Source organism: Contarinia nasturtii, unplaced genomic scaffold (genome assembly GCF_009176525.2).
Source record: "Contarinia nasturtii isolate CC-2019 unplaced genomic scaffold, AAFC_CNas_1.1 Cnas_scaffold_129, whole genome shotgun sequence".
Taxonomy (NCBI): domain Eukaryota; kingdom Metazoa; phylum Arthropoda; class Insecta; order Diptera; family Cecidomyiidae; genus Contarinia; species Contarinia nasturtii.
The window spans coordinates 728,471-742,445 of record NW_022197486.1 but is presented as its reverse complement, the minus strand read 5'-3'; the positions used below and the strand labels follow the sequence as shown (position 1 = coordinate 742,445).

Here is a 13,975-nt window from a genome sequence, read left to right as displayed (position 1 = left end):
CTTAAGCATTACTGTTGTTTCTTTTATGTATCATACGATACGTCTAGATAATTTCAAAACACTAGAAAAACTAGCAGCTACTAGCAGCACTAGTGTACTCACTAGTAATACTAGTAAGCGATTAGCGAATACGTAAATAAAACTAGCTTACTAGAATTGCTACGAATGTCCCCTAGAAAATATGTTTAAAAATATCGATATGCATGCACGTAACCACATAATATGCATGCGACGAGAGGAAATACTACAAACAATTGTACGAATTATTGAATCTTCAATGATGGATTCATAAACACAATGTGGCTCATCCGGAATCGCAATGGAACTCATTTCGAGCTGTGCCCCAATCACACGATAAACGCCATCATTTGAAATTCGATACTCTAACATATGTCCATAAAGTCTTGACAGTAAATTCAGGTGTTCGCCATTTGAACAACAAACATACAATATTAAATTCTTTTTTATTGGTATAAACCTTCATTAATGGGCTACGAATAGCACATTCACCATACACTGAACGGGCCTAGGAACGGGCCATTGTCTTCGATTTTTCTCAGTATGCGTCGAACCTTCAAAATCATGCTTTGGCGGACCAATATGTCGATATCTTTCATCTTTCTCTCGAACCTTCCCGCTAATTGTTTCTAGTTTCAAGTATTTTGGACCTTCGCCTATAACTTACATCCAAAAACAGACGAGAAATAATTAATTTGGTGTCTTTTTGTGAAGTTAAACAGATGGTCCTTTTTTCACGGAAATGTCATATTTTAAGAAGTGAGCCATTATTGTGGTTTTTTCTGCTTGCAAACCAAAATTTTGTATTAAATCAGATAGTTCTCAATGAATTCTATCGATTTCAACAACAATTGGTTGATAATGGAGCATGTAATGGAGGTTTTACCTTACGTTTCAGCACCAAATTCTCGAATATTGGCTCTAAAACACCTTCCAAAGAAGATCCTACCATACAAACACGCCTTTATCAAAGTTCGGTTTGTCGACGTCTCTAGCCTTATATGACGGCCTAAGAAGAAAACAATAACATACAGAATATTCTGCAAAAAGACGAATACAAATTTATGTGAGCAAAAACCAAATATACAAACAGACAGCGCAAAGGTAAAACAGCCTACTTACATAAGAAACACATGTAAGTAGGCTGTTTTACTTTTGCGCTGTCTGTTTGTATATTTGGTTTTTGCAAAAAATAAATTTGTATTCGTCTTTTTGCAGAATATTCTGTATGTTATTGTTTTCTTCTTAGGCCGTCATATAGTAGTGCCCTAACATAATCAATGCAAAAGAAACCACTTGCACTTGATTCGTGGTTCGACATAGCGATGAATGTTTCACTGTCCAAAATGATGAATTTTTCAGTGCAAAATGCTATGAGGTGAAGTAAATACCCAATTTTTGACACCCTATTGAATTTTTTCATTACTTATTTTGCTGATTCCTAATGACCGGGTCTAAATCTATTGTTTTGGTTCAAATTTTGATGTGCTGTAACCATAAAAATCACCAAAAACGAATTTTTGCTTGACCAACCCGGTTTTCGGTACTTTCTCTTCATACTAAGTCCATGAAACACAATATATGGTTCGTAGGCAGATGGGTTCATCTTTAGACACATGCGAAATTTGTTTTGAACTTAGCCGCCACAACCATTTGAGACACTTTTTCGTAAATCCAATTTGTACGTCTCCGCGAATGGATGTATTTCATCGAATTGAGTTTGATAGTAGTCCCGAGGTACTGATAATCATGCCGTGTGCATTGGTTGATATTTTTGATTTTGTTTATGTGGCGCAATAAACGCCTGAATTTACTGCCAAAACTTTATGGACATATGTTAGCATTCATTCAATTGACCAATCTTCTGTACCCCAAAAGTTCAGGCCAGAGCATCGACAGCGATGTCACACGAGACTGGGAGGATCAAGATTACTACGATTTTTGGAATTGGTATGCCAATCTGCCGAAAGTCAATCGCCGTAGTCAGAAATTCGACTATTGCATTACGACAGATGGCATCGCAGTCTGTCTGAAAATGATTCGACATAAACGCCAAGTCGATGAGTCGAATGTGCCAAATGAAGTCAGCTCGGATAGCAATGCAAGGGACTTAGGCGACATAGTTTCGGACGGTGTTCAAGCTGCTTTCGATGCGAAAAAATCGAAAAGATGATTGGCAATGATCCAGGCGAAAAAGTAATGATTGCGGCCACTCGTCTTGATTTTGCGGCTGAAGAAGAAGTGAGTTTTCGTGTGACATCGAAACCATGGCATTGGCGAGTGGGCACGGTTGAACGCAAGAAAATGATAAAGAAATTCACCGGCAAGTTTGAAGCCGAGTGTAGACGATAACGTGAAAATCGGGAGGAATATTGCATTTGTCTTTTGCGCTGTCTCTCATAAAATTTGTATTAGTATTATTTGCAGCATGTTCTGTGTGTTATTGTTTTCTTCTAAGGCCGTCATATGAATCTTTAATATTTGCTTGACCCAACCCTATCGTATTAAGACGGTAGGGAGTACTATTCTATAGTGAGTATTTTGTTTTTTTTCTCTTTCACTGAAATCGACGATTACAACTACCAAATCTCAAATTAAAGCAATTGCTGAACATTAATGTTGTTGTGGTTATTGCTTTGCAACTTTTTCATTATATGTTTATGTTTCCGATTATTTTAAATTAATTCGATTCTTTTCTTTTCTGTGATTCTCCCCTTAGGTATTTGTCAATATATAGATTTTTTGGATTATATTTGATCGGTGCACACGACCACATGACACACTTGTTAACCATAAACCATTAATGAATCGATGCACAGACAAATTGTATCTAATAAATTGCAGTTTACTGATCTCTCCCTCTCCAAATAATATTTAACAAAAATACATACAATAAATAAATCAACAATAAAAACAACAATTTAGTCTGAATTTACGATAATCCATTTTGAATTACAAATGAACAAACTAAGCTTTTTTTATGTCGCTGCAATATAAATATATACAGACATCTATGGGTGAGATCTAAAAGAACGTATGTTTTTTTTTCGCCTTAAATTTTATAAAAGGAATGTATGTGTTTTGCCAATTCTGTCTTACTAAAAGGAAAGTATGTTTTGCACCAAAAAAATTTTGTAAAAGGAAAGTATGTTTTCGGCTTAATCAGTTGCTGATAAAGGAACGCATGTTTCGCACCAAATAAATTTTGCAAAAGGAAAGTAAGTGATTCTGAATCAGTTGTTAAAAAAGGGATGCATGTTTAACGATGATTTTTCTGGAACTTGGCTTCGATGGATCCTCAGGATCATCAGAACGCTCCCAGTTCTGGAAGTGGCTTTTGGTGGATCCTCAGGATGGACCAGACTATGGTTTGACAATGCCCTGGCCCATCCTGAGGGTCCACTTCCAGAACTGGGAGCGGTTCTGATGATCCTGAGGATCCACCAAAGCCCACTTCCAGAACAAAGACACTTACGTTCTTTTATCCAAACCAACAAAACTGAAACATGCATCCCTTTTCCAACAACTGATTCAGCCGAAATACATACTCTCTTTTTTCAAAATTTATCTGGTGCGAAACATGCATTCCTTTTCCAATAACTGATTCAGCCGTAATACATACTCTCTTTTTTCAAAATTTACTTGGCGCAAAACATACATTCCTTTATTGCGACAAAGTCGAACACACTTGCGTTCTTTTAGATCTCACCAATAGACATATGAATTAATTTCGAGAATGACTGTCATACGGCTAATGCTTTTTTTCTCTATTAACTAAATCAAAATTAATATAATAGGATTCTACGCGGAATGAATGTGTATTGTTGTGACACAAATTTAAAAGCATTTTTTGCACCACACAGATTACAATATAACAAAAATCAAAAACAAAAAATACGGTAGCAAAAAAAGAACATTCGTTCAATAAACGATAAATGTGTTCAATTGATCACGAGCTAATGCTGTTGAAAATTGGACAATTTGGAAAAGACAATGCCGATAAAAAAAAAACCAGATGGAGAAAGAGTTGAAATAAAAGCCATTGAAAACTTGTTCAAAAACTAAATTAAAAATTCATGTATTGTATTTAAAGTGGAAATAGGTTTTGAAAACTTACGTATAATTTTGAGTTGTACGGGTGAATTTCTTGTTGGACTCTTGTGGAAATCGACACGGCAACGATAGATGCCACTATCCGAATCTTGTGCTTCATTAATAATCAATGAAGCTGGATTAGATGATGCCTGGAAATAAGCACGACTGCCCAAATTCTTTTCATCCAGCCAATGAGAACCTTTTTCAAAGTCGGTGTTCCGGGCATCGAAACTGAACCGAATATTAACGAAAATGATGAACAATAAGATAAAACACACATAATTAGTTTCCTCTCAAATGTTAAGCAAGAGTTTCAAGTAATTCAAAAAGAAATGGTGAAAAATTCATCAGAGAAACTATTCAATTTCGGTACTTGCTCAATTGTGTCGAACGCAGCTGAGTCTCGGCCAAAATGTTATCTAATTGAGTTCGACTTTGAGCGTGCATTTAAAAAGAACTTTGATGAGAAATAAAAAGGAAAATGAGCCAGAGAGACAGACAGGAAGGGAGAGAGAGAAAGAGAGAGAAGGGACTAAGAAGTCTTGTTTCTTAAGTAGCTTGAAATTGAACTGAATTCACATCGCACAAATTCATTCACGCCCGGCAAATATAGTGCCGTGTTAAATAGCAAACATAAAGTGAATCCATATACACCTCGTGGCAACATGATTGAATAAATACGAAACAATTTCGAATGGAAATTTTACTCGTTAAAGATAAAGTTTAGCCCCAAATACATCAATCAATTCGGTGCACATCCATTAAATGTGAGAGCATAAAATTAGTTCGTATGTGTATGTCTCTTTCTAGCTCTTGCTTTCTCTCTCTCTCTCTCACACACACTCTCTCTGTGTGTTAGCGGTTGCAGCAACAATGCTCCACGGACCACTGAGTATAAGTAGCAAATGAACAACGAAATAAAAATGAATAGAGAGAGAGAGAGAGAGAGAGAGAGAGAGAGAGAGAGAGGTAAAAAAAACACATACATAGCGCTCCTTGTGACGAAGAGAAAATGAGCAACGAAAAGTAAAATAGGTTTTTATCTAGTTATGCGGTGCTTTTTCACTCGAATCAGACAGGATGAAACGTATGAATGTACAAATGTGCGACCGTAACTTGAATAGATTTCAGATTGTGTGCTACTTACGCCGTTACACAATTCCAAGCAGTTTACATACTAATGGATTTTCCGTGATTACATTCTCATTTTGTATATGTACATATACGATGCAAATATATCTGTGTGGGTATTCATGTGCGTTCTTGGTATGGATTTAAGTTGAAACTGAACTGAAGCTACTCGAAGCCAGCCAGCCACCCAAATACATTGCATATCCAATTTCAGCACATTGAATGCAAAAGTATGTATAATATATATATGTATAAATTGTGAGAAGCTGTGAGCTACAACTGAAGGCAAATAAAATAGTTCTGTCAACTCTGTCAAAAGCATTTCTCAGGTCATTGTAATTTACATGACCTGTAGGATGTGTATATGTTGCAAACAATTCAAGCTCTGAAAATTATCTTGCGGGAAATTGAGACACATTTGCTCTTTTGCGGAGTGAAGAGAGCGACACATACACACACACATACAAATAGAGACACAGAGAAAAAAAATGACAATGAAAGCCAAGCGTAATTTTCGCTTGCCATACCCGAGACGGGCATTGACAGTGCAAATGCCAGCGTTCACACTACCATCGTAATAGCATGTGATCTGGCCAGAGATGAAATGAGACAACAAATGGCACCGAGCGAACGAAAAAAGAATGTAGAAAATGAGTGAAAAGGGAATAAACGGTGGACATAAATTTCTTTGCCATTTATACGTTGATTCCAAACTTTGCATAAAACTATATTTTATACATTTTCTCTGGTCGTGTGTCTTCTTAGCTCTTTTCGGTGTTGGGAGATAGAACAAAAACGCACAACTTCCGTTCATTTTTTTGGGAAATTCAGATGGATGGGAAGCATGAGTGGGAGAAAGATAAAAAAAATTGTGTGTAACACAGCAATGCTACGACACTCTGACACGGCAAGAAAATAACGATATATCTAATTAAATGTATCCTCATCCTTTCCCATCGAGTTAGAAACGAACAGCAATTTTCAGAGTGTAAATCTTTGCTCTACGGTTCGTCTTCGGCCCACTTTTCACATGTATGTGTAAGCCGTTATATCGAAATAATTGGGAAATGAGGTATGAAAGGGCCCGAAGATTAAAAAAAAAATAGACATATATATAGTTAAACTAAAAATTCCTTTGTTTTAACGAAGCGGAAGAATAATGTTTTCGATGCAAATCTAATTTATGTTCGCTTAGAATGTAGTTGAACAACACTTTTGTGCAACACATTTACCATAAGTAGAAGTCGCACGCATACATACATTGTATACATAGTCTCTTAAAAATCACATCATAAATTAGCAAAATACCAACAAATCAGACTAATAATAAAATGTAAAGTCTTACCTATAAATTGGCACTGAATATCCATCTTTATACCAGATTACTAATATAATTTTATCGCCTTTCACTGATGGCGTTATATTGCATGGTAAACGACCTATTGTTCCTTTGACAGCTTCAACAACGTGCATTGATTCTATGCGCACGCAAAGCACAATAGCATCCGGTATCACAAGCATTATTATGGTATCCAGTGAATGGCAAATAAAAAGTAAACAAATAACCGTGAATAGATGTAGGTAAAGAGCACAAAAATACATAACATACACATATGATATTAATTATCAATAGAAATCTGGTGTTAATTTAAGGTGCTTGCACACATATAAACTTAATGAAATTTTATCAATTCACACAATACATTAACATATGTACCGTACTCTGTTCATACACCGTACATATATACACGCACGCACACATCATTTTTATATAGGCTAACAAGCCCACATAAGCTGATTCGTATACGATATGCGAACGAACGGGAGAAAAACGCGAATATATCATGTTGTGCTCACACATGTAACCGAATGAGACCCCATCATAATGTCACCTGTTTCATAACAATAACAATCATATTGATCCGATTCGAAAATGAAATCAAAATCAAAAATTATTGCTTATCATTCATCAGGCAATGAAAAACAAAGAGAGAGAAAGAATATATTCATGTATGTATATATTTATACAGTCCAATATAATATTGTTGACAGTGCAATCGATTCTCGAATAAAATTGCTGCTGGCAGATCAACCAAAAGCATAATTCCTATTTGTTTATTTATTTACTTATTTACATCGAATAATCGGAATATCTGTGACAATGTAATGCATTGCACCAATTCAATTGATTAAAGAGTTGTCCATGAAATAAAGCGCATTGCGTTCCCCATTCTACTCCGACTCGAACAATACCGGAATGATTGATTAAATTGTGATTTACTTTGAACCGATTTGAGTTTCAATCATTGTCAAGTATTCCATTATTGCTTTTGGTGCTCATCAAATTTTAATAAAGTATTTGAATGAAGTGTCAAAGTTTCGATTCAAAAATGGTATCAATTTCAAATAAATAATTGTTTTGCCTAGGATGATTACGTTTTTATATATACTTGTGTATCGTTGGTCACAAATAAATGTGCTAATTTTTTTTTTTCGAATTGAACATTGTAAATGATTCAAACTTGGGAATTCAAGAGCCAAAAACCATCTATTTTTCTTGCTTGCGTGCAATGTACACTTGAGATCGGTAGAAAAAAGATACCTATCTTAAGCCTAAGATTATGAAAGCTTCGATGACAACGCGAACGAAATAAACGCGATGCAGAGAATATGAACGAGAATGGGAGATGAACGACGACGACAACGATGACGACGTCGAAGAAGAAAAAAAATGCACGTAATATAATACCTGACTGCGAATCGTTTGGTGCCTTTTCTTGTAGGAGCAAACGTAATCTATTTTTAAGAATAATGTATGTAAAAATATTTGAATAAAGTTCGGTGCAAAAGGAAACGTTACGATTTTTATTTTCCAACTTGTTCATCGTTGCCATTCAACGGAATCGACGATTCTCGAGAGAATCGAACATTTGAGCGATGGGAGAAATGAAACGTTGCGGATAAAGGTATGTATGCATGCAGTTTTCACATCGAAAATGATTGCGGATGGCAGTCACGAATAACCAACTTCATATGGCACAAAATGAGAAAATAAGAAACGAAAAAGAACAAGAAATAAGGCGATATTTGGACAAAATTCGGCAGCCACTATTTTAGTGCATAAGATTTTCATTCTATACTTCATTGTATCTTTAGCCGAGTTATTGTAGCAAGAAAGAGAAAGAGACACACAGAAAGAGTCATTGAGATATGGAAACAAATGGAATGATAAAGAGTTGAAGCCGAAACTTGAAAAAAAATATATGGCGAAATATTCTCAATGTTCAGTATACATTTCAAAATTCATTTTGCACGTACAACTGGTTCGCATCAATTTTTTATATACCAAGAAGATTTGCGCATTTTGCATTTTGCGAAAAAAAACGCAACCACATCGTTTGCAAAAGTCGAAAATGTGTCTTTTTTGGATTTTCTCATTTGGGCGAACACGGAAGATCTTCAACTAAGCAGTTGTTGACGATTTGTAGATACCAAATCGCTTCGTGTGATACGAACAATTTCTTTTTCGTTTTATGTGAAAGAAACGAAGAAAAAGAGATACCATACGGACAAAAATGTTGGAGAGAATCGACAGCGGTACCTTGGTGGCTTATAATTAATAAGTTTCTCTTTTGTCTCGCATACACTGCAGTGGACAGCAATGAATTTGCTTTTCATCTCTTTACGATGGCCCATAAAGTGCGTCGTAATAAAACTTTATGGAATAGCGCATCTATTGAAATATGACGAGTGACAAAAATATTCGTATTGCTTTCACCAATATATTGATGTGGTTTGCATGAAATGAAATATCACACTGATTGACAGTGATTGAAACATTGCTTTTGAATGCTTTTCACAAACCGAAACGATATCATTCAATATTGAAACTGATTCATCATATATCAATAAAGAGGACAACGGCGGTGGAGGTGGCGGCGACGACGACGACGATGACGACGACAACGACAACGACAACGACAACGACGGTATGGTTTGGAAGGCGACAAACTACAACTTCAATACAGTGGATTTTCTGTTGACACGAGCGGGAGTGTTAAATACTTTTGGCATTGACAAAACTGAACGAAAAAAAACCTAACTGGCATGTCAATAGTTGGTCGCTGTCGTCGTAAAATTCGTTCCACACGCATTTACCATTTGACTTAGGGATTGATTTTTCATTCTTTCCATTGGAAGCATTTTTTTTTTTTCAATTGGGCGCCATGAATTTCGAAAGCTCGTCTATTGATTATCTCAACAAATGAGATAAAATTTGAATTTGAATTAATTAGATTTGCAAACAGCTTTAGCAATAAATTCAAGCATTATTTTAGCCATTCGATGCAAAAATGTTGCGAACTCTATATGGCATCGCAACACAATAAAATTGATGAGATTATTGAAACATGCGATAGTCACCGATTGAAAATCTAGTACAAATTAAAAACGATTGAATTAACTGTAGAGTGGTGTGTATATCATATATATTTACAGTTCACACATGCACATTGCACATGATCCATTTATACATATTTGAATTGGAAAACGAACAACATATTATGATCTTTAGGGCGACAGCGGCCATTACAACTCAGCTGAATAACGATCTTGATGATGTTCGTATTGTGAGTGCACGATAAATTGTTTTCAAAATTAATTACACATTTTCTCGTCCGTTCTCTGGTGTGACGTTGTTCATATATTTATATTCATTTTCATTTGATGAGAACACAACACACGTATACATTAAAATTTCTAAATGAACGTATAATGACGAAAGTACGTTGGCGACGTCAAACAAAATCATCAAGAGAAACGGTGGTGTGCATGATTTTCAGCTCCAACATTATGCACACAATTACACAGCATAATAAATGAAAAAAGCGTCAATAGAGTGCGTACGTAAGCATTTGAATGAGTTTGTGTGTACTATGTATGTGTGTGTGTGTATGTGCGTTGAACGACACAGCCACCATATAACCAAAGTATATATATTATTACCCATATTATCTTCGATGTTCTGTGCAATTATTGATAGTGCTACATTATTTGCAATTTCAATAAAGTAGCAAATTAACAACACATTCCATATCGTCATCATTCGATTACGGGCTCGTGCTCGGCGATGCTTAAATTTCGCCATCCTGTGTATCTTTTTATGCATGTGCAACGCTCCTCAATTATCAAATTTGCAAATATGCGAATATGCCAAATAATATAGACTCGAACTACATATACTGTTTCTCACTCACAAAATATTTTTTGGTCGTCGCTAATTTGATTTGGTTTCAAAATTTTGACTTCATTTTGCACTTTGCTTTTACTCATATGTTCATATTACACACGCATTTCATACTGTCCATACGATAGCGATTCAAGTTCACTAGAGAAAATGTTTTAGTTTTTCTATTGTTGTTTTTTTTTGTTTCTCTTCTTTTATTTTGGCTTCAGTTGCGTGCTTTTCGGTCGTTGTTTCATCGGCTTTGTCACTGTGTTATGAATGCGTTGCAAAACATTTATTAAAGCTCTCACACTTACTGCCACTTATTTATTTTTTGAATGGATAGTTCGTGTGCACGACAGTTAAAACGCAATCTAACACTCATTTTAACGTTCTTATAAAAGCCCAAATTCACTGCCACATCGACACCACCATATTCACCATTAGGGTGGAACATTTTTTGAATTTCGAGGCATATCTTGATGGCCACTTGAGAAAACATGTCTTATAGTCCCCAGATTCAAGATATGAAGGAATTTTCAACTTGCAGTTCCATATAAGACAGCGACTTGAAAGGAATGGAGGTACATTTTACTAGAAAATCATGAAAACTTCAACCAAAAATAAAGGTGCCTCCTATACAAAATTTTCGATTTTTTATTTTTGAGAAAAAAAATAAAAGTTTTGTATGGGAGGTACCTTTATTTTTGGCTGAAGTTTCATGAAACTTGATGATATTACTTATTTTGGTCAGAAAATTAGATTCACAAGTTTTCATGGTGATTGGGTTACTGCAATTTTTCATGATTTTCCAGTAAAATGTATCTCCATTCCTTTCAAGTCAAGACAGCGATATGGAACCGCAAGTTGAAAATTCCTTCATATCTTGAATCTGGTGACTATAAGACATGTTTTTCCAAGTGGCCATAAAATTATGCCAAAAATGTTCCACCCTATTCACCATCCATTCATATTAGAAACGTTTATCCGAGTCAACGGCGGCTACTTCCAGGCCATATTCGATCAGAGGCGTTCCAATGCTGCAACGAAAATTTAGTGATCCAAAATTTATATGCATCCGTTTCCGGATCCAAAAACATTTTCAATTTTCCAATGTAAACCGTACAACATATATGGGCGAATGAAAACAATATCATACAATTTGAATGCCCTTTTTGTCTCTCATGTGTCTGGGACCATTTAAAAACATAAACATAAACGCATACACACCCGAATAATCGACAACAACATATCGCACACCGCATAGCGTAACAGCCGATTTTAAATGTATATTACAATCCTTTCGCCTCTCGCTTCTCTATGCCTCTTGTTTGGTGTCAGAGTGCGCAAAGTATTTAAGCCATTTGCAGTTCATTCCGTTCGCTTCGATTCGGTTTTTTTCTGTGCCATTGGTCCCATATCTTTGCTTTTGTTTGAGGCGATAAATACAATGAATTGCTCGTAAATCCGGTTACCACCGACATCAAGACAAACACCAACTATCCCATTTGTCTCTTGTGTGCGCCCCATTATTTGCCCAACAAATTATATTTGGTTAGTCTTTTTTGCGTTTTTTGATGTTTTCAGCGCTTTCCCTTGCTCCACTTTTTTTTATTTCATTATAATCGCCAAAGAAAATGTCGTACACTTTTCACATTTGGCGTGTGAATTATTAGCTATAATAACCAAATTTTGATAACAACTGCGCGATTTTTAACGTCACAAGTCGTATATGCCACTTGGTTAAATCGAATAAAACTACCACGTAATACAAACGACGCATTTCGAAATCGCTTTTCAAAAGCTTATAGCGAAAAACTCGCAAGACGAATCAATCATTGTGCTAAGCGTTCGCCTCTTTCACGTTCTTGTCAAATGATCAAAAGCATTCAGCAACGGATATTTTTCACCCTTCGACATTTACGCAAACGGATCAATTCCATGCTGTTGTTGTTTCATTTTTTTTCTTCGCATTTCATATATTTTGTATGTTACAAGCAGACTTTTTTTCGATCGTTTATTTCAGTGGTTTCTATTTATCTGAATGTTATGCGCGTATCCCAATTCGAAGCGCGCGAGCTCTCTGTATTTGTCTTCCATTCTCAATTGGTGTGTGGTGGCGTTGCTCACATTTTGCCCCTTCTCTCTACTTACTATGTTGTTATTTTGTTTTTAACATTTTTTTTCGTTTTTGTTTTTTTAATTTTTGGCACATTGAAAGCGCACCAGAAACTAGAAGAATGAGATGGTGGAATAGTAGGTAAAAAAAACTCGAAAATTTCAGTCATGTATTTGTAATTTGTTTTACAACAATACAGCTATATGCTAGCAAAGGCTTTGGGACTTCGGTAACATTAAATTAGATTGGAAAACGTTACACAACCACTATCAGAATGTGAATAATATATGGTTTTCACATGGTGAAAATGTCTGTGTATTGTAATGCAACTAGCATTTATTCGAAAAAGAAACAACACATGGATGAGGAGACAGAGAGAATATAATAAAAAGAAGATACCAACACCAAAGCTAACACCACATTTCTAAAGCAGAGTGAGAATCAGCCAGCCAAAAGCCAATGTGAGGTCGATCGAGAGCGACAATGGCAACAAATCGAATTGAAAATGGAATATAATAAAATGTTTTAACGCGATAGAGAGATAGAGAGTGAGAAAACAACAAAAAGAAACAAAAATGAAAGAAGGAGAAATCCCCATTAAAAATTGGTTTCAGTTGCATGTAGCAAAAACTGGTGGCAACAACGAGATATAAAACGATACCGAAGCGCATATAACGATCGTCTGCGTAAGTTTGAATGGCTGCTGGAAAGTGAATAGTGAATAGAAAGCCATTTTCCGAGGCGTTTCAAATGTTTCGCTTGTGAAACTAATTAAACACCAAGCTAACCAATTTTCCTTCTTTTTCCATTTTTATTTTCTTTGCAATTTCTATCTTTTATTTTATTTCCAATTTTTTTTATTTCAACTCCTCTGAGAAGTTTTAATTAGTTTTACGGCGAACGCTTCTTTTTGACTCCACTGACAGAATTCAATAAACACGCTTGCTGTGTATATTTGTACGCTGATGGGCAAATGTTTGTAAATGCATATCGAAACCGCTGCATTTCATCGAATCAAAGTGAGATAAAAAAGTGCAAAGTTGATTTGCTTAAAGAGATTCAATTATTGTAGTGCCTCACATTTTTCGGTGCGGTAAGTTTTCTTCTTTTTTGTCTGATTTTTTGGAAAAATAAAATGCATTATTCGGACTTTTACCATGGCCATTTTGATAATAATACAGCATTTCGTTTAAACAGAAGAAAAGTTTATTCAAAAATGTTGAACCAATACAACATCTCACATAATACAATCGGCCACTTTCCAATTAAATTCGCATCGAATATCTTTCATTCTCTTTTTTTTATTGTTCGATAGGAAAAAAACTTTCATTGGTGCGGTTGGTTTCTCTCTCTCTCTCTCTCTCTCTCTCTCTCTCTCTCTCTCTCTC

General features: G+C 35.5%; 1 protein-coding gene across 7 annotated transcripts in view; it reads right to left on the bottom strand.

Moving 5' to 3' along the window:
• The window catches only part of LOC116342649 (nephrin-like), a 115,469-nt gene that overhangs the window by 98,933 nt on the left and 2,561 nt on the right, over positions 1-13,975 (bottom strand). For 4 of the 7 annotated variants that reach the window (XM_031770342.1, XM_031770392.1, XM_031770365.1 and 1 more), the window contains exons 2-5: positions 11,430-11,508; positions 10,249-10,736; positions 6,590-6,722; positions 4,136-4,344 (exon numbers count right to left, since the gene is read on the bottom strand). In XM_031770342.1, coding sequence (XP_031626202.1) covers positions 4,136-4,344; positions 6,590-6,722; positions 10,249-10,411 — 505 coding nt within the window. In that variant the 5' untranslated portion in view covers positions 10,412-10,736; positions 11,430-11,508. Of the gene's footprint in view, positions 1-4,135; positions 4,345-6,589; positions 6,723-10,248; positions 10,737-11,420; positions 11,509-13,975 lie in introns of all 7 variants that reach the window. The other 3 variants (XM_031770350.1, XM_031770373.1, XM_031770382.1) reach the window with 2 other exon arrangements.